This window comes from Natrix helvetica (assembly GCF_964273705.1).
Source record: "Natrix helvetica genome assembly, chromosome: 7".
NCBI lineage: Eukaryota > Metazoa > Chordata > Lepidosauria > Squamata > Natricidae > Natrix > Natrix helvetica.
This window is the reverse complement of record NC_138558.1, coordinates 31,437,726-31,460,559: the sequence shown is the minus strand read 5'-3', so window position 1 is coordinate 31,460,559 and position 22,834 is coordinate 31,437,726. Positions and strand designations below refer to the sequence as shown.

Below are 22,834 nucleotides of genomic sequence, written 5' to 3'. Positions count from 1 at the left end.
ATATACACACACATGCAAGTATATAAATAGATCTATATGGACACATAAATATATTTTATATTAATTTTAATGTATGCATTTTTAAGGCTGTAGTAAAATAAATTCAGAAGCTTCTAATTAAAATCAAGGAAGAAAATAAAAATGTCACACATTTAAAAATCAAAACCTTAAGAGACTAGAAATAAATTCAAGAACCAAATAATTAACGAAAATTAGATTCTTAACCCCCCCTCACAACTATTGCAACTGAGCACAAATTAACAATACTTCTGTTTCAAGCTTATCTACTTCTAAACATATATTCCAGATTTTTGTATTTTCATAGTAAGGGGTATTCACTATGGTACACCTAGCTGCCTTCTCCTTGATGGTGTTAATAGGGAAATGTTACAAGGATTTCTTCCAAGAACATCTCAATTACAGAAGCAGAATAAACAAGTAGTTGATGTATCTGTTCGGATATTGAAATTGAGATTGCTGTTCATAAACTCATGGTTTGGCCAATATATCATTAAAGAGATTGGACAGTAGGACTGATAACTTCTCTAACTGCAAAATATTCACTAACTAACATCGCTAACAGAAAATGTGGTTTTTACTCACTGATGTTTCCAAGAAAGTGGCTAAAATTTGACTATTGTGTCGCAAGCCGTTAGGCTTAATTGGAACTTACATACTGTAAAATTTGTAATTTATCATCTTCAGTTATTGTACTCAACTCACATCCTTTTTAATTTGTTTCTTTTTAAAATTATATTAATGGCTACTTCATCTTTATGTTATTTTAAGCTGATGCTTTTTGGTGTAATAAAGCATATCAGTCTAAAACACAAGATTGCAGCACAAAAAATAATTAGATATATACTGGGGAACATGCAGCTTTTTCTTTGCTTGTAGTCTGTATTGCTTTTCAACTTTCTAGTTTGTACTGCTTTTCAACAAAGCTACATCACATAACAAAAATACTATAGGATTAAGAATTGAGGTATGGCCATCCTCCTCCCCTTTTTGTACCCCTTTTTAAATACGATGTTTTTAGGAGTATAAGATGCACTGGAGTATAAGACGCACCAAAATTTTGAAGAGGCAAATTAAAAAAAAGGTTTTTGCACTCTGCAGACCCCCCAAAACCAGCCCGTTTTTCATGAAAATAGATCCGTTTTTTGTAAAAAAAAAAAGGACATGCATAGCCTTTAGGAGGCTTATAGAGTGCTCCTGGGGGCTTGGGAATAGCTCATTTTTGCCCTCCCCAGCCCCCAGGAGCACTCTATAAGCCTCCTAAAGGTTATGTACAGCCATTTTGTTGAAGGGGGTGGGGTTTCAGGAGGCAAAAAATGCTGTATTCAGTGTTTAAAACGCACCCAGATTTCCAGCCTCTTTTTTTGAGGGAAAGAGGTGTGTCTTATACTCCGAAAAATATGGTACATCATAATTTCAGGTAATTTCATCTCTAGCTAGTATGAGGAAGAGATAAGAAATAGACTGTCAAGGTGCAATGTTATAGCTCAGCAATAGAAACAGATGCTAAGTTTGAAAACTGATAACTTGCTATTCATGTACAGTATGTATGACTACAATTCTGATCTTGGTGCAGTCAATTTGCTGGCTTGCAAAAGTAAATTATTAGAATATGAACCATATATTTTGAAGTACAAGCTAAGAACTGTTATTTAAATAAAGAACAAAGATACAAACATACATAGCTTCATTAATCATAACTTATAAAATCAATATTGAATTGTATTACAAAAAAAATTTATTTAAATTCTAACTAGATAATTGCTGAACAGGATAAGATTAGATCAATGAATTTTCTGCTGCATGTTGAACAGCTTTAACAAGTATGTGCTAAATTGATCACAAATTGAGTTTTGGCAAGATCCAATTTAATACAATAAATCATTCCATGAAAGAGGAGTGATAGAAGAGGATTTTTTTAAAAAAATGTTCATATTCTACTTTTCAACTTTTTCTTATTTATACATTAATCAGTTAAAAACAATGAGAATATTTTTATCATGGTCAAATCTGGTGCAAATAATAGAATATGGAATCATAGAATCTCTTGTGCAAGCACGTATTTCTGATGGCATACTAATCTGACATTAATCTCAGGTTTTTCTTATAATCTTCAAAGAGGATACAAAATTGTGAAAAGAATTGCTGATGCATACACAAGGATATTTAAGCAAGAGATCCGAGAAGTATTTCAAAATTCAACTCCCCAAAGAATATATAGCTGAATAGTTCTAGGGATCTTAATAGAAAAGCTGAGATATATCAAACAAGACTGTTATAAATGTGGCTTCATATTCTACTATCTTAGCATATGAAGTTGTCTCAGCTATTTGTTTTGAATAAATAGATAAGGTAACTAGCCAGGTTTGGCAAAGGAAACAGAGAGCCATTAAATAAATGTTAGCACAAAATCTAGGGTAAATATGTACAGTACATTGTCTCCTGGCATTTTAGGAAGACTTTTCAGTTTGTAGAGCAAATAGAACTATACTTATAGTAACAGAGTGAGAATACAGAAACCTGATTGTATTTAGATGTATCTAGCTATTGGGAATGAGGGTTTTGGATTATATTTTTACTTTTTTAGAAAACTTTCTTTGCCCTTCAAATATAGTATAACATTTGATTATCATAGGACAATTGCACTTGGCAAGTCTCAAGAGACTGGCCTTCTCTTTCAAGGGCATTTCTACTTCCCAAACATGATGTTAGCTTCATCTTTTATAACATTCCACAAGTCCCTCAAGATATGGCCATGCCTTCAAGCCTGGGGATTCCCAGGGATTGGGAATATCTTGCAATAGCTCCCGTTACTATGGCTAACTTTATCATCTCTGATTGTGTGCTTTTTAAGTAGTTTTTTAAAAAAGTTTTTAATGATGAGTGTTCTTCATATATTTGTTTTTCTTTTAATTAATTGTTGCATGCCAGGCAGAGTTACGCTCTTGTGAGATGGGTGGCCCCATAAACATGATGAATAAATAAGTTTCATAAGCTACTCAGAGCCTGCTGGAATTGAGCAGCATAGAAATGTCAGTAAACAAATAAATCATTGGTGTCTTCCAGCAGAGAGTGGGACAGACTCTCTATCACATCTGTTTCTTATTCTAACCCCCAAAGAGATAATGGAATAAACTTCCCTCCTTAGAATCTCCTTTATCTTAAAAGCTCATTGAACTGCTCTTCCTTAATTGATTTCTGAATTGCAAGTTCACCAGGGTTGTTTCAATATATATTTCTTTAGGACAGTAGGAACAAGTTAATTTCAATGGTTGTCCGAAAGGTGCTTTTTTTGGTTTTTCTTTCAAGACATCTCACTTCTCATCCAAGCTTCTTCTTGGATGAGAAGCAAAAGATCTTTAAAGAAAAACAAGAAAGTCCAGATGCCTCTTGAAAAAGCACCTATGGGACAACTATGACCTGGGTGACTGAGAATTTCCATAAACTTTAATTTCATGGTCTTAAATGACAGAAATAAAATTCAAAAAATGCTGAAATCTTTAAAACTAGGATTCATGTGTGTCAAGGAGATAGTAACAATAGACTATTTAGAATCAACAGCTAACAGGAAAGAGAATTAGACTACCAGTGCTTTCAATTACTCTCTTAATAACATTTGGTGCATTCATGGTATTAAATATACTTGGAGCATATGGCTCCTGATAGTATTGATGAGGCAACTTTAGAGCAAAGGTTTCCAAATTTTTGACCATGAGGAACAATTTTTAACTTCCCCAAATTTGTAGAACTCCAAACTGCTTGATCCAATCTGTTGATTGTGAAATAATAATAATAGCATAGTTAATAAAAGCTACTATTGAATAAAACACTTACATAAATCGTATTTTAAATTAGAATAGAATTTAGATCAATGCGGGAAATAGTATTACTTCTACATATAAATATCATACAGGAAACACATGCTTGTTTATTATATTGACGTTTAATGAAATAGATTGTGTTGCTTTTTATCTTTCAGAGAATGTGCCTGAAGGGTTGAATCTATATCCAGCTTGTTTTGGTATTCAGATTTCCATTGTAGGAAATGACCAGGCTGAGCCCAAGGGGGGTCAAACTCATCATCAATCATGAATCTTTGAATGTCCAAAGGAGAACTAAATCCAGCCCATCTTGAATTCCTTTCTTAACTTCCACTAATTCCCCTTGACAGTTAGTAGTTCAGATTCTTGTAGCTTCCAATAAATCTTTATGCTCATTTGAACTGCCTGAATCTCCTGATTTCTCTGGGCCATGTCATCTATACAAGTGTAGAAAATCCATTTCTGGATACTCAGAATTAACTTGTAGCTAGTAAACAACTAGGTGCTTTTTCATTAAGATTAGTTTTGGATGATGCCAAACTGCAGATTTTGCCTATGTCTAATTCCCAAACTTGTGTTGCGTTTATAGCAGGCTTGTATGCAATGCAAATTTCACTAAGTTCTCATTTCTCCACTTTCCTTCTAAACTGTATTATTTCTATTCCAAAGTATATATTTTAATTTGCATCAATCAGGAAATGTCACCAAATGTAGATAGCTTTTTAACCAAGTAGCATACATTATTATACATTTCTTTTGCCAATGACATTCATATCTGACTTACTGACAATGAAATATTTTGCTGAACCGTTTAATTCCCCTTAATTCTAGTTCCAATAGCAGTGATTCTAGAAGCTATTTTCTAAGAAATTGGGAAAATGCTATATTTTCTTTTCTCCTTTTTGTGTGCTTTTGAGTCAGTTTTTACTCATGGTGACTTCTTAGACTTCTCCTTGCAATTCAACAATCAGAAAAAATCTTGTAAATTTTAGTGTTTCTCTATACTGTATTGCATAATTTTTATTTCTATCACTACTGCAAACTCCAAAATTACCAAAGATTAATACATTATTCATGGGGTTAAAAAGCTATCATTCAAATATCAAGACTGGTCTACCCTGAAGACTGATAATTTATCATTAAATCATAATAAGTGCTATGTTACGATTGTTGAGCTTTGTGTGATATTGTTGATGTAAGCTAGCATTTAGTGCCAAGAGAGGGTTCATTTTGCAATGCCGTTTTCAAAATGCCAAGACCAGCATATGACAATAATTACAACTGATCATTGTTAGCCTAGTCAATATAATCATCACTATTTGACACCATTTCACATTGCAGAAGTAAGAAATGATGCATTGCTTTGGCTTTGATTCCATTAGAACGCTTTCAAGTATTTCAGGGAATGAAAAGCTTTTCCTACTGCACAGTCCAAAGGCTTTTTAAAAAAAACCTCAAATCAAGTTCCTGCATTTTCAAATATGTAACTTTTTAAAGGAATGTTTTATCAAACCATCATATAAATGGAGAAACATATATTTTACCTAGTAGCATTTATTTTAGATCATACTTATAAAATATTTTTAAATGAAAGCTGTTTAAAAATGCAGAAGTCCTTCAAAGATATAGACAAAATTTTCTTCTTTTTTTGAGCTCTAACTTTTTAACATCTCCAAAAAATTGCAATAAATTCAGAAGAATTATAACTTTATTTAGTTGCATCAACTCTGGGCAGATATGCTGATATCATTTTCATAAACAGTGAAAACACTTTCATGGCAGTTTCCCCCCCAATACTAAAAAAAAATGTTCCTTATATCTATATTTTGTGGAATAATAAATAATGGGAGCACTTTTTCTATGGAAAGTAAAGACAATTGGCTTAATTTGATCTTACTGACAGATCATTATTCAGAGCTTCATTTTTTGTAACCTTGTATGATTTAATGGATTATTTAAAGTAGTCCCCCTTAGTATTATTGTTAATAGAAAAAGCCTAAAAATTAATACAAGGTTATAATGGACAGGAGATTATTTTTTTAAGTTCTTTGACTGGTTATGCTATTACTTGAAAATGGTGCTACTTAAATTTTTATTCTGGTGTTATGTGCATTCCATCAGGAGTAATTCCTGAAAACCATGTAGTTTAGTTTGATTCACAAATGGGAGAAAATATGACTCTAGGATGGCTCCACTATAATGGTTAACATCCACTCTCTCTTGTGGTTTTTTATATTTTATATTTTAATGATGATAGTTTTATATATTTATTGTTTTAGTTAATTGTTATATACCACCCAGAGTCACTTTTTGTGTGATGGGCAGCTATATAATGCTTTTATTCCGCCACAGTAGATATCCTGTTTTATGGATTACAAACTGATCGTGAAAAGCAGAGTAGCTGTAAATGAATAGAGTTTAGGATTAAATAAATAAAATACACCAATAATCAATATAAGCACATTCAACATGAAAGTTAGTACATGCATTGCCAATCATGAATGAAAAACTAAACAGGGATAGGATATATGGACAATAATGGAATATGTGAAATAGTGTAAATAGTATCATGCAACATTAGCAATTTATAAAAGAGCTAAAGAATTGAATTGTTCTATGGTCCCACTGATTTATTATTATAGTCATTAGCAGCTTTTCCAAAAGTGTAATTCATCCATTTAATAGAAGGGCATTATTAGAATATCTAATTTCTTTTAGTCAAGTCATCTGCATGCAGTTCAAATAATTTATAAACAGGAACTGTTATGTTTTCTTTGCATAGCAAGGAATATTGATAAATGTCTAGACTTTTTAATTTTCTACTGGATTTCAAAGCATGATCAATTAATTCTTGCCAAATAATTATTCATGAAAGAAGATATCTGGAATTCAGTATAAAAGAGTTAGTTACCAAGTGTAAACAATGTTTATTTTTTAATTTAAAAAATGTGTTTTTCAGCACTTGTCCAAATTACCAAGTGTACATAATGCAAGTTCCTTTGAAAATAATAAATCTGACCTTTACAAGCTATTATTTTGTTTCATTTAAAATTATTGCCAATAAGGAAATCAAGCCACCACTCCTAATTACAAAGCTTGATTAATTTAATCAGATTCATTGTATAATTACAACTGATTGCAAAGTAATTTAATTTTAAAAAATCAAGTGCCAGCTTAATTAAGTTTGGTTGCTGTACTTTATTTGTCTTTAATTGAAGAAACTCATAAAAGAACCAAGGGAAATAAAGTATGTTAAAACGTAATATATATTTAGCAGTATTCTGACAATCTTTGTGAGAATTCATATTTCAGAAAAAAATATATCTATGAAAGATCTGAAATATGATCCTGGCTTGGGAAAGTAATGAAAATGTACTTCTTTCAAACTGTACCCTGACTTAGTCAGGGAAGCGTAGATTAAAACACACCTAAGAGCTGCAGTGGTGCAGTGATTAGAATGCAGTACTGCAGGCTACTTCTGCTGATCAGCGGCTGCCAGAAGTTTGGCGGTTTGGGTCTCACCGGCTCAAGGTTGACACAGCCTTCCATCCTTCCGAAATCGGTAAAATGGGGAGCCAGGTTGTTGGGGGCAATATGCTAACTCTGTAAACCATTTAGAGAGGACTGTAAAGCACAGTGAAGCGGTACGTAATCTAAGTGCTATTGCTATCTGCAAACTTGAAAATATGGTGAATAGATAAAATATGAAAATATGGTAAATGGATAACAAACAGTGAAGATTAAGAACATACCTCCTCATGCAGTCCAGTGCTCGAATAAAGAAATCTTTGTGCAATTGATGCTCATCTCTTAAAATTGAACATTGTTCCAGCGTCACTGACATTGACGTCCTATCTTTGGCACTTTTACAGCAGGTGAACCGTACACCATTTAACTTGCGGCAAATCTATAGTGCAAAATGAAGATATCATTTCTTTTCTTTCATATTATAATTTTACACGTCTATACATTTTTACAGTCTATTGTTAAGTGCTGTTTTGGGGGGCATAATAAAGTTTTTGTTGGATTGTTTATAATGCACAAAGAAAACCAAGTAATATATTCATTTTAATTACAGGCATATTGCATTATCTAGCGTAGGGGTACCCAACCCTGTCTGTGGCCTGGTGCTGGGCTGCATCTGTTTGGAACCAAGGTGTGGAAATGGTGGGTGAGCGTGTGTGCATGTGAAGCAGCATTTGTGGTCCGTGCACCTGTGCAAAACCATCCTCTCTCTCTCACCCACCACTGTCCCCTCAAACAAGCCGGAAGGGTTTGAGGAATGCTGATCTAGCATATGTAACCATATGCTGTAGAGAAACCAATACATCGCATGTCTCAAAAATATTTTCAGCTTTGTTCTTTTGATAACACAAATATAGTTTATTCATTAAATAATACTTTTACAATAATTGTCTATAGTCAAGCAAATGTATAGAAATTAGATAAGAATATAAATAAATAAATGAATAAATAAAAATCAAGTTCTATTAATATATAGAATGAATATCAATCGTTAGGCTGAATGCATCAAAATGTGGAAGACAGACACCAGTGACAAAAAGAAATGTTTTGACTTCGAGTTGGTAAGTCAATTCAAGATGTAGTCTCACAGGAAATTCATTTGCGTTCCTATATCCACTCTTCCCCTGTTCTATGGTTATAGGGAAATGTTTAATTAAATGTCAGCAAGTCATGATAGGGGAGCCATTTGACATGGCAGTCAAGGTGGCCCAATATGTAGACATTAAATAATACAATTTCACTTAACAGTGCTTAACAATTTAACTTATGCTTTTGTGAATGGTGGTAGTAGTTTTCATATGCTATTTATTTTTATTATGAATGGGCCTTACATAAGCTAGAATTCATAATTTTTGGATAATTAAAGACTGGATTGCTGGATTTCCTTTGAGATTTTGGTTCTGGACTTCATGGAAATAAATGGCAAATTGAAGACAGTTCACAAAAATGGAACTAATGACTGTGGCCGAATGAAGAGTTATCGAACAACTGAATTTTTTGTAATTCCTCTTCGGACATGGATAGGACTTGAAAGTGACCTCAAGTGCTCTAGACAATTGCTCCTCATGAGGAGACTACAAGACAATGATTTCTGGTGGGTTTAGAACTCTGGAAGATGAGGGAATAGTTATCCGAGAAAATTACAGTTGGCCTGCTTTTGAAAGGAAACTACCATATTTTTCGGAGTAAAAATGCACCGGAGTATAAGACGCACCTTAGTTTTGGGGGAGGAAAATAGGGGGAAAAATTCTGCCTACCTGGTATTCATTTTTATTCCCATAACATCATAAAAGCAAGAAAACACAATAATATAATAAAACAACACTAGCCCTAGTCAACAAACAAGCCCCACCCACCACCCAGGTCGTTACAACACAAAAGAACAACGGACACACAGCCAACACCTCAGCCACACAGGATGATATGAAACAGCCGACCAATCTACAAACATCAACTCCATCTACCAATCAGGATGCAACTACACAGCCAATCAACCCACTTACAGCAACAAAGCCAGCACTCCACACTCCCCCACCAAGATTTATAGAAAGACGGCAGCTCTGACCATGCTTTACTAGCACAAGCACGAAGCAGAAAACACCAGCCTGAAGATGGTGAGTGGGACCTCGCTGAAACATTGCCAAGACAATCTCAATCTTACACAGGAAAAGACCTGAATACAACAAGACCAGCATATATATATTTCATAATTATTCTCTTGTTGAAGTGTTCAGTTTTGGAGATTAATTTGGTTGCTTCAAAATCAATTTCATTAATCTCCAAAACTGAACACTTCAACAAGAGAATAATTATGGAAGCCATCGAAATAGAGAGACACCCCCACAACATGAATAAACGTGATGATACCTCCCACCTACCAAACATCTGGAAACCAGCCCTAGTCAACAAACGAACACCACCCACCAGCCAGGCCGTTACAATACAAAACAACAATGTACACACAGCCAGCACCAATCAGCACCAATCTACCAATCATGATACAACCACACAACCAATCATTCCACTTACTGAAACAAAGCCAGCACTTCGGCTCATTACAGAAAACCATCCAGGCAGAAAACCATATTTTTTATTTTTAAAAAAATTATCAGCACAAATAGAACACAAATATAAAAAGGCAACATTAAAAATAAAAAAATATGGTTTTCTGCCTGGATGGTTTTCTGTAATGAGCCGAAGGACAGAAAGGGGGAGTAGTGAGCTCCCTCCCATATTTGGCATACCAGGGGTTGTAACACAAATACATACATACATACATACATACATACATACATACATACATATAAACACACACACACACACACGTATGTGTGTATATATGTATATATATATATATATATGTGTGTGTGTGTGTGTGTGTGTGTGTGTGTGTGTATGTATGTATGTATGTATGTATGTGCGTGCGTGCGTGTACATACATTTGTATACAAATACATACCTATTTCCCTGGCTCAACTGATAAGGAGGCGAGCCTGTGGCTTAGTGGCTAAGACTCCTGCCTAAGACATAATACAGCCCAGGTTCAAATCCCAGTAAGGGTATGGCTAGCTGATGAGAGCTAATTAGCTCGAAATAGATCTATACTAGTCTCCCTTTATTTATTTATCAGTACAAATACAACACAAATATATATATATATATATATATATAAAAAGGCAACATTAAAGATAAAAATATGGTTTTCTGCCTGCATGGTCTTCTGTGAGGAGCCGAAGGACAGAAAGAGGGAGTAGTGACCTTCCTCCCATATTTAGGCATACCAGGGGTTGTAACACAAATACATCTATCTATCTATCTATCTATCATCTATCTATCTATCTATCTATCTATCTATCTATCTATCTATCTATCTATCTATCTATCTATCCTTAATGGACTTTTGGTGATCGGGACTGAAATGTTACGTTTTGAGGATTTGTTTATAGATAAGACACAGGATATGGGAATTAGCAGTTCTTTCTTGTATTTTAAGAAAACAAGGAAGAAAACAAGGAAGATGGATATTTATGTTATATTATAAAAATTTTAAGTAGCAATGAATGTACTTTTGCACTTATATCTATTATTTTATGTACGCAAAAAGCTATATAATGAGTGATAGGTTCAGCAAAGTTTAAAAATAGGGAAAAAAAACCTATCAACAAGATATACCCGTGGAAGTATTTAGTGCCCATTTATAATAAAAAACATTTATGATATTGGACCTGACTGTCAAGGTAAGTTGTTCAAACTAGATGCTGCTCCAAAAAGACTCAATATCTTGAATCTACCAACCTAGTATCTTCTGGTGTTAAAATATATGCAGGTGACAGCAAGTAGCAAGAAAGTAAAATATAGCAAGCAGCAGTCTTTCATTATGCTTAGAAACCATTTTGGATAGTATTATAGATCTTAACGATAAGTATAAATAGCTTTACCATAAGCTCCATTTTCTCTTTGGGTTTACAGCAATTTAAAGGAATATAAAACCTAGATAATCTGACTCTTATATGCAGACTATTTCATTTTGCTTTCAAAATAGCTAAACAGCAGAACAGCTGCGAGAGCAATCTAAGAAGAAATTCCAGGAATTTCTCAAACTTGATAATCCAGATACAATGACATTGTCAATGCAGAACTGGAATGAGATGAATCTCAATTAGCCACTATCTGGTCTATCACAGACTATTTCTCTCACCTGCATATTTTCACTGTTTAAAAGTTCTTTGTATATGGACCCATATTTTGCAACAAAAAGTCACAGATAAGTATTATTTGAAACATTTAATAGACCTATTGGTAATTGTTTTTCCAATAAGAATGAAATGTTTTTCACTTGCCAGAATTATCTCATATTAATTAAATAAATTTCAAATATGTACTATATACAGTATAAAAATCTGTAACACTTAATGCAGGGGTGTCCAAACTTGGGAACTTTAAGACTTGTGGACTTCAACTCCCAGAATTCCCCAGCCAGCCATGGCTGGCTGGGGAATTCTGGGAGTTGAAGTCCACAAGTCTTAAAGTTCCCAAGTTTGGACACCCCTGACTTAATGCATAATAACAGGACATCTTCAATAGCAAATGTCCAAAGAAAATTAAACAACTCTGCTGTTGTTTAAAACTGCATGTGGATGAGGGAGAGGGAGACCCTTTACTTCATTCCCAACGGGTCTGTTTTCTTGAAATCATTATCTTTCTTTTTTCTTTTTAATTGATTTTATTGCAATTTGTATCTTTTGATTGTTGTGAGCTGTTCAGAGTATCCGGAATTCAGGCAGGATATAAGTTTAATAACAAATATTGACTATAATGATCTAGAAATAATGTGGATAGTATACTTTCAAAAGTAATATTGTAATATATATTTGCAATTTGTATCATATCGTATTTGTAAATAGTGTATTTACAAAAGGTATGGAATAGCTTTCACTGATAAAGTGAAAGAACAATAGTATTTTCTCTTTTTCCATTTAATTGCCCAAAATATGCTCTGGAGGATCTCTCTAACCCAAAAGCAATTTTTAGCTGATTTTTTGTTGAAGATAATGAATCAAGTTCAATTCACAAGATCCCACATAGTAGTATTACTATTTGGTGAAACTTATTCCAAGAATCTATTTTAGATAAAGGAATATTAAAACCTAAATCTCAACATGAATTTTAAAATGAAGCTTTATTTAAATCAACCTTCAGGAGAAATGAACATATGAAATGTTGTTTCACATAATCATTGTCACTTTTAGGGCCTGAAATAAAATATGACATACTGTGACATACTGAGCTGAATATAAAACTACGTAATGTGTAGTCTTTTGCTCACTTTCTCTTCATCCATATGTAGGAGCAAATGCCTCATAAGACATCGTTTAGCTTGTTAACACTGTTCTCAGTGTTATGCACAATTCAAATAAAAGTTGAGACCATCACTGTGGTCAATTTTCACAAAATATTTTCACTGCCTCATAAGTGTCTAATAAGAAAGAAAAATAGAATAAAAGAAAATAAACTGATTCTACTGCACCTTACATCTGAGATGATTTTAAGAAGGCGGCTCATGTAATTCCTGCATGCAAAAATGCCATAAATCCTTCAGGATTATTTTTCAAATCAATAATCCAGATAATTATGCTATATTTAGTATAATGTCAATGTTACTTCCTTGCAAATGAATTTTGAGGCTGTGAGAAAAATACGTCACAAATAATAAATTCAAACACACACACACACAAAAAAACATAGGCACACATAGGGCTAAAAACATTGGGGAGAAGGAAAACAGGAGCAACATTAAAAACTATTCATCCAACAGTCACTCAGAGAAAGTTTTTTTTATAAAAAGTAAAGTAGTCCCTGCAGATTTTACTTGGTTACTTGTTGCCATCTATAGGGGCAGTGCTCATCTACATTTCAAGTCCATTGAGCCAGTGCTGCCTGAAGAAATTTCCGCTGTCAAGAGGCCAGCGTGACATCACAGAACACCTGTTATCTCCCCACCAAATTGATTCCTATTTATCTACTTGCATTTGCATGCTTTCAAATTGCTAAGTTGGCAGGAGTTGTGGCGAGAATGGCAACTCACCCCATCACGTGGAGCTTGGGTCTTGAACCTGGGCTGCTGGCTTTCCAGCTGTAAAGCCTAGCAACTTAACCACTGAGTCAGCATTCAGAGAAGAACTGGATAAATTGTACACGGGTACCTCACACATTTCAAAAGGCAGAACATACCAGGGGGCAAGAATGCTTTGAAAAGTCACTCAATGATGACCAAAAATGATGCTCTATGATTTAAAGGGCCTTCTCAATGGTTTCAGTATTGAAGACATCTATAACGATGAAGGCATTTCATCAGGTATTTTGTTCCCCAAATTATATCTGTCCTTCCATGTTATAAGCAAGCTATACATGTGTTTCAGTAGCTAATTGGTATTCAATCTTTAGTGCTTCAACAGAAGTGTGTAACATGCACTGACTGTCACATTCTCAACTGCTGCCACTTCCAGATTAAGTGTTCTGCAGTAAGCCAAGTATGATGTTGCCATTACATGGATAATAGTAGGTATCTCCATTAGAAAATTCAGCTAGATTCCAAATTAGATTAATTGATTGATCAAAAGTCCCTGAATCTCACTGTCATATTAATGCTTTATTATTACTAATTACTAATTTATAGCTGTAAGAAACTTGGATCTAATATGTTCAGTAAGATGGTTGTATTATAATTCAACAGAATATATTTCAAGATACATTAAATAATAAATTTATAAAAAACTAAATTAAATTACTTGCCCCTGCAAGAGCATTATTTCATTTAGTAAGTTAGCTTGCTAAAGACATGTAGGCAGCAAAGATTACTGCATATTTTTATTTTTATATGCACTTTTTAAGAATTATAATTCCACAGGATCTCCAAAGTTCAGTGATTCGAAAAGGTGTATTCACTGGGAAATGGGTGTTCATATATTATATGGCAGATTCCATAAGCTAAGTGACAGTTGTTTCCGTACAAGACATTTTCCGTGTCTTTTTATCTGCTTTTAATAAAGTACAGTTTATACAACCTCTCCTCATGGGTCTTATCTTTCTGATCTTTTTTTTTCTGTTCTGTTGCCAAACTCTTTGTTCTTCAGCATCTGCTTGGTTCAGTTATAACTACTTTGAAGTTCTAATTTTAATTCAGAAAAGCCCGGTCAAAATTCTGTAATGAATTGAACCTAATTTTTAAAAATAGAAGCACAAACTTGAAAGCCTCGACAATTCTTTTGTAGTGCCATCTCATATACAGTAGTAGAAATTAGAATATCAGATATTCTGTATGTGAATAAGTAGAGACCAATGCTTTGTGGTCCTCGGCACAGCTGATATTCTAAAAGTATAACTGTTATTGATTTGTAACATGTAACTATTAATAACACAACAACATAATTATACAAATGATGCTGGACAAGGACACTGCAGTTTCTTAGCAAGATCTACACTTGAGTAGGTCAGTGGTTCTCAATCTGTGGGTTGGGACCCCTTTGGGGGTCGAACGACCCTTTCACAGGGGTCGCCTAAGACCATAGGAAAACACATATTTTCAATGGTCTTAGGAACCGAGACACTAATTTTATGGTTGGGGGGTCACCACAACATGTGGAACTGTATTAAAAGCTCGCGGCACTGGGAAGGTTGAGAACCACTGCTATATCTGAAAGAAATGGTACATGCAACAAGTAACAGAACATGATACTTGCACTCAATTACAGATTAAAAAACTCAGAACAGAACTATAGACAGCCTGTCAAACTGATCATCAAAGCATCAGAAGATCCCAGGACTTCAGAAACAGAATCTGTTTTTTTATACATTACAATGGCTAATTGATGAAATACTTGTAACATGTTACCCATGTAATGGCATTTGCATAATCATCATTTCTCCCCAAGCATTTTCCTCTTTACCTTTTCAAATCCTATGTTAGTTTAATGCTTCAGAGATCGGATGAAGTGAGCTACTCCTTATGACAGCTTACGCTTTTCATAAAATTTTAATTGGAGGGCGTGCTACCAAATTCCTCCTCAGTTTTGGCTATCATAGACTAATAAGGCTGCCTTTGTATAATGCAGGGGTGTCCAAACTTGGGAACTTTAAGTCTTGTGGACTTCAACTTCCAGAATTCCCCATGCTGGCTGGGGAATTCTGGGAGTTGAAGTCCACAAGTCTTAAAGTTCCCAAGTTTGGACACCCCTGGTATAATGCATATACTGTTTAACTCAGAATAACTCAGTACACCGTGTTTGGGATCCTAGTGGACTGACTCAGACTTTGTGCAGTTCCATGATGGTATACCTGTTTGATATATGAGCTGATTTTATATCCAGTTAAAGTGGGGTTATATGAGACATCTCCAAACCTAGTTTGAATGCTGTGACTCTACGAATCTTGTAAATGAATGTAAATAGATGGAATTTAAAATTTTTAAATATAAATTTTCCTATTTATGCTTGCTTTCTCCACACTAGCTATACCACTAGATCTTTCAACAGGAAGGGGATCTTGAAGAAAACAAAAACACTGGTTTTTTTAGTGTTTCTTAATGCTTAGTGGTCTGATGATTTTAGTGTTTGAAAAATATTTGCCAGCCTATACTGAAAAATAATACAATAATAAAATCCCATCAAATAATCATGAGATGCACTATCAGAAGGAAATAACTCAATTTTAATTGTTAGCACAGTAAATAATTATAAATATAATCAGTGCAAACAAAACCTCTATTGGGGTCCTTCATAACTTTTCAAAGTGGGAAGGCATCTTGAAAGAAAAAAGTTTAACAACCATTGCCCTATAAGAACAGTGTGATTATTTTGCAGACAGCCAGATCATGAATGTAGTGATAAGATTCAACACAATGTAAGAATGTATATGTACTTTCTCATTAGCTTGATGCATGGGTTTGAGAACTTATTTTTTGTCACTGGAATAGCTCAGGAGACAGTAGTGCTTACCATTTTTTTTTCTTAAGAGTTAATATTGAGCAAATGTTAAAATAATTGTGGATTCTCCACTAACTTTGAGTAAAGATGGTGGCAGTAGGGAAGGCACCACTTGAGAAGCACTATTTCAGCCTATTTGCATCTACTTCAGACACTGTATTTGCTTTTAAATAAGACAGTTTTCTGTGAATGACCTTAATTTGCTTTAGCCATTGCAGTTGAGTTCATTTAAAGCAGAAATGCACAAGTTTCAACTAGAGTTTAAAGAACAGAAAACGTTACATGATATCAGAATTTATACTTAATTCTCAAATGATAGATTGAAGGATATGTTCAAAGAAAAAAGAAGCAAAGGTCAGAAAAAAGCCCCAAACTTTCATTTTAATTAGTAAAAATTAAACAATTAACATAATTACTCCCCATTTATTTATTCACATTTATTTCACATTGAAACAATTTGAGGACAACTTTGAGAAAGCTTAGAGTGGGCAGGGGTTTCAGGATCTGGAGAAGATCCTGGGATATTAGAATAGAATAGAATAATAGAGTTGGAAGGAACCTTGGAGGTCTTTTAGTCCAACCCCCTGCTTAGGCAGGAAACCCTACACCACTTCAGACAAATGGTTATCCAATATTCTAATGTACACTTTTGGCTTTCTAACTTCCAGGTATTTGAAGAACTGTAATATGTTTAGTAGCATAATTTATCGTAATGATATACAATAGATAAAACTTTCATTCCAATAATTTCAAAGAAAAATATTTTAAATGAAGTTACATTTAGCTGAAAATCTCAGGCAAGAATAAATCAATATGCATTCATGGATGAACTGGCATCTAAATTCTGTTTAAGATACCTTCAAAACTTTAACTTTCAAAATGCATGGAGCAAGGGATGAGGCTCACCCTTCTAAGTTATGTTAAGTTATCTATGTACAATATACCATATTTTTTGAAGTATAAGATGAACCTTTTCCCCCTCAAAAAGAGGGTGAAAATCTGGGTGCATTTTATACACTGAATACAGCATTTTTGGCCTACCGAAACTCCAACCCTTTTGCAAAAATGAACGTGCAGAGGGTTTAGGAGGCTTGCAAAATGCTCCTGGGAGCTGGGGACGGCAAAAATGAGCAAAAAACAGGCCGGTTCTTGCTCATTTTTGCCCCCCCTTCCGGCTCTCAGGAGCACTCCCAAAGCTCTGCATGCCCCCCCCCAAAATGGGCAGTTTTTTAATCATCCCCCCCAGCCCCTAGGACCACTCTACAAGCCTCCCAAAGCTCTGCATACCACCACCCCTTTTTTTTTTCAAAAACCGAGGCATGTAAAGGGTTTGGGAGGCCTGCAGAGTGCTAACTTTTTTAAAAAAAAAAAACTACCTCCTCAAAATCATGGTGCATATTATAGTCCATCTTATAGTCCAAAAAATAACAGTGTAGCTCTCGTTTGAGAGATAACAGTGATCATCTCTCGTTTGACAATATCTAATTTACCCTGACTCATTCCTATGACCTTCCATGTGGCTATCTGATGTATCTCTGTACAACTGAGACATTTGCTTACGTCACCAGTTGCCTCAGCAACTGGGATTCCTGTTGACCTATTGTTGGGCTCCCAGTCTGACATGTTTGAGACTCTTTCCATAGAATTTTCTTGGTGAGGTTTTTGTTGAAAAAAATATGTCTCCAAAGACAAGGCCTGCTGGGTAACCTCTGTATTATCTGAAACAAACTGAAAATTTCTTTCAATTATTTAGGTCAGGAAGTTATAATATTAAAGCTTGCCAGAACACTAGCTCTTTTGTTTCCCAATTGAAGTCCATGGTGATATATACGTGTGTGTGTGTGTGTGTGTGTTTGTGTGTGTAAAGCTAGCTGTTACAACACAATGTGCAAATTGTTGTCTGAATTCAGCTGCTTCCCTTGACATGAGGCAGTGTTAAATGGAAGCGGTGTACCACTGATCAATTAAGTTGAAGACATATTAGCAAGAGCATCATATAGCAATGATGGTTACTACTGTGACTCCCACTTCTCACAACCGTCATTGTTCCAACATAAGTACACTGAAGCAGTTCATAAAAAGAAAGAATGGAAGTGGCACCAAGATACATATATTAGTATTCTGTTTTCTCCAGTCTTTAATTTTCCATCTTGACCGATGTATTCTGAAAATAAATGTAGCCATTTATGGAGAAAATAATCTATCTACTATAGATGTTTTACTGTTATTAACAAAATTAATAAATCAGTAACTGTCTGTTATTAGGAAATTCACCAAGTATATTACACGGTCCATGGGCTACTTAATATCTATCTTACCAAGGAAAAAATAAAAACAATCTAGAAGAAATAATAATAATAATAATAATAATAATAATAATAATAATAATAATAATAAATAAATCAAGCAGCTGATGTCAGATTAATGGAATAAATAAATAAATTGAGCAAGTATGCCTTGAATAAAACTCAGGGCTTCTACATAATTAGAGTAGAATCATTTATAACAATTATGATTTGATTTCCACCAATGTGAATTTGAGGTAATATAAGGTGAATCTGTGGTTAAACTTTGGCTTTTAACAAAGAAAAGTTCTTTGCATCAAACTACTTCTAGTATAAAATAAAAGTCAGAATAGTTTGCTAATATATATACATATATTTGAAGATTCACAGTTCAAGTTGGAAACCTGAAATCAGACATCATTGTTATTCTTGTGAAACTCAATGAAATTGTGAGGAGAAGATCAGGACAATGTAGATTGCTATAGTTGTATACCTTGCATTCCAAGATTGAATTCCAGGAGCAGGGAAAAGAGGGAACCTTAACTGAAATCCTGTCTGACAAGAAGATTGATTGATTTTCTGGTTTCACATAGATCTTGGATGGATAGCTTGCACAGTGAGCCATTTGCTGAGTTTGAGGAAGTCTATCCTCACTATGTGGCTTATCAGAATCTTCCTAGTATCTATCTCTTCCCACTTACGACTATAAACATGTTGCTTGTATCTTTCAATTTATATTGTTTTATTTGTTTATTAGTACGATTTGATAGCTTATTAGCAACCTTGACTATCACTAAGTGTCGCATCTTTTTTATTCTTGATGAATGTATTTTATTCTCCTTATGTACACTGAGAGCATATGTACCAAAGACAAATTCCTTGTGAGTCCAATCACTTGGCCAATAAAGAATTCTATTCTATTCTATTCTATTCTATTCTATTCTACTCTACTAAGGGTTTGCTTGTAGAGACAATGCCCTGCTTATTCCCCTGGCTTTTGAAGAGGTGTCTGGAAGGAACACGAGAGGCTCTTGCCCCAAAAACTTTATTGGTGAAGTGCTGAGCTTACTTACTATCTTTCCTAAGTAACTGGTGGGCGATTAAGAATTAGACCCATAGGATGCTGCATTAGCAGTGTAAAACTGCAAGGTCTGTATCCCCTAAATCTATACAAAAATAGCAGAGATAAAGGAAGGTATGGAAGCAAATACTTTTCCTGTGCTGAGTGGCCAGTGAGGCTCAGGCAGACCAGTGAGTGAATGCAAGCTTCCTCCCTTATTTTCCAGTACCACCAAGCTGCATCTCAGTTTTATTCTATCCTGAAATACTTTTTTAATCCATTATTCAGCAATTATGATGGTATCTGGGCGTGCTATGTAATCAGCCCATTATTTTACAGAATGTATCAAGAACCATAGATAGTAAAAAACAAAATAAATAAATAAGAAAGTAGATTCATAGACCTGCTCTTTGTACATTATGTCTGAATAAACTCTTCTAATATTTATTTTTGCGTCTTAGATCAGACAGCAAAATTATATTAATATAGTTTGGCCACAGGAACTGTCCTTTAAATAAGCCTAATTATTTTCAACTATTTTCTTAGTACATCTTACTAATGAAAATGAAATCTAATCCCAACACTTCCTGATTTCACCCCTAGTGTCAAACTTCTCTATTACAGTATATCTTCTGTCTTTCTCAAATGCTCATGAGATGAAAATGCAAATTTTCATCCTGGTCCTGGTCTATAAATTTAATAAAATAAATAATAAATAAATGATATTCATGAAATGGCTACAGAATCATTTCAATTTCTTTCCTAACTTCAAAACAAACCTCCAGCCAAAACCTAAAATAGTTAATCCCGGTAGAAAAAGTAATTTAAAGTCTATGATTCATTATATACAGAGAATGTTTTCAAAAGAATATGTAATATCAATGTATCTGGAGGGATTTAGCATCAACAGAATTCAAACAGGGCACTCGAAAAACTGGCTTGGGTAAAGCATGCATGTGCAGCTGATTTAGTTTGATAAAGTACTTGGAAGGAATCTAAAAATATACATATTTTGTAATTAACAAAATTAGAGTGATTTAGGAAAAAAAATAAACTCATTAGCTCTTTGGGGACCCAAAGTTTAATGTAACAAGACAGAATGACTTCAATGGAATTGCTGTTTGATGAGGCTTCTTACCGTTGCAGCCAACCACATGATTTCTACATTCTTTCTTTTTTTAGTCTGAATATTTTGATGAAGATTTTCTAGTAATCCTTTTAAATCATTCTGGTCCTGAAAATGTGGTAGGCCTGAAAAGGAGAAGGAAGCAGCTAGTGATCATATTTCCCATTCATTAAAGAAGTAGCTACACTGTCCTTTCAAATGCATTATTTTCATCTTATATCACTATTGATATATTGACTGACCCATAACTATGTTCATTAATATAGATACTACTATTTATGAGTTTCTTCTGAATTGCAAAGCACCCAGTGTTCGTGATTTGAACAAACACTATAAGCATTCCACAATAGAATTTATTTCTGTTTCCTCTCTGTAATCATTCCGAGTGCTGCTTTTCTGTAACTGCAACAAAGGTGAATAAAAAACATAGCACCCTTGATGGGCAGGAGAAAGGGGGACACGAGGAATTAAGAAAATAATAATAATAATAATAATAATAATAATAATAACAACAACAACAACAACAACAACAACAACAACAACAAAGATCTTAATTTAAATCACTGTCAAATGTAGGCTCTTTATAATAGTTTTATTACTACTGAGTTTTGTGGACATGGAGCTTTAATCAAAGAAATTATCTAAAAACTAAAGAACACACTGGCTATTCATGTTATAGTGATGATGAGAATTCTTTTGATTGGGTTAGTTCAATCCTATCATAATATCTGAAACTTTCCTTCAAATAGTGGTAAGCCACTGTGTCTGTCTCTTGCATTTTGCTATCTTTCCGTCTAATTTTCTACATTTGCTTTTGTTTTGTAAGAGGGAAAAAAGGAAAATTTATCTGTCCTTCCATATTTGGTGAAACACTAAAAAAGATAACTATATTGATATCTTGCCTCCTTTGAGTTCTTACCAAATGTGGGGCAAGGTAAGGTTTAAACAGATGAAGGCTTGAATTTCTATTTCATAAATTTAGGTTTTAAATGTAAGAAACAAAAACAAAAAGTAATAAAAAAAGAAACATCTTTGTTTCATATCACATTTGTCTTCTTAAGAAATCACATAGAAGTTGTATTTGCAGGTTGACATTTTAGAAAAGATATTAAAATTCAAAGCTGCAGGTTGTTTGGAAATCTAGGGACTGGTGTGACTGGGATAAATATTGAATTAACATATTATTAAGATCTAGTTCTAACCTACTGCAGTTATTTTTCTAGCTGTAGTCAGAAAAAGTGCTTGATGTCTCAAATATTTTTGATTTTTCTAATTACAAGGATGAGTGTTTTAACATGCAAAAAATGAGCAGCATTAGAACATTTTTTGATCATCTGTCATAGTTAAACACGGGTTTAACCTCATTAGCATTAATTCCAGTAGCTTCAAGAGACTCAGCAAATAAAATCCCATAAATAACATTGTTATCAGCCAGAAAAGACAGGCTTGCATCTGTTCTGGAAATGCACTACAATATTGATTAAAATCTCTTATATCCTAGGGAGAAAGCAATTTTAAATAACAATAGTCTTCATGAAAATCCAGGGGGAAAAATGCTGCCGTGAACTAAAGATCACCTGAAATAAATAAATCTTTGTTGAATAGCAACAGTGATTTTAAGTCCCTCTTTTGAGGTCGTCTTATATTTTGATGGGAGGTATAATCAGGACTTAACCTGAACTAGGGATTTTCCAGGGTACAATGAGCAAATGCTTTTTCATTACAAGGACAAAGAAATAATAAGCAGCCCAAAAGTCAGTCTACAAAAATAGGAAATTATATTTTCCTTTATTTGTAGCATTTGGTCATAAAACAAAATGCATAGCAGAAAGAGAAGAAAAGGAAATTTGGGGGCAAGGAACTGAATATTAACATGGAAACAGTTTAATACATGGAATACCTACATCAAATTACATTTGATGTTCTTGTACAATAAGTTTAAACATTTTAATATTAGATGTGATTCCACTCCAATTTTCAACACAGAATGTGGAGATAGGACTTTTAATTCTTCACTT

General features: G+C 34.0%; 2 protein-coding genes across 7 annotated transcripts in view; one reads left to right on the top strand and one right to left on the bottom strand.

Annotated features, from left to right (window-relative positions):
* The window catches only part of INPP4B (inositol polyphosphate-4-phosphatase type II B), a 207,543-nt gene that overhangs the window by 8,549 nt on the left and 176,160 nt on the right, over positions 1 to 22,834 (bottom strand). For all 6 annotated transcript variants that reach the window (XM_081959903.1, XM_081959904.1, XM_081959899.1 and 3 more), the window contains exons 23-24: positions 20,829 to 20,941; positions 7,592 to 7,746 (exon numbers count right to left, since the gene is read on the bottom strand). In XM_081959903.1, coding sequence (XP_081816029.1) covers positions 7,592 to 7,746; positions 20,829 to 20,941 — 268 coding nt within the window. The remainder of the gene's footprint in view (positions 1 to 7,591; positions 7,747 to 20,828; positions 20,942 to 22,834) is intronic.
* Positions 1 to 22,834, top strand: part of IL15 (interleukin 15) — a 167,006-nt gene that overhangs the window by 48,480 nt on the left and 95,692 nt on the right. The gene's annotated exons all lie outside the window — the stretch shown is intronic.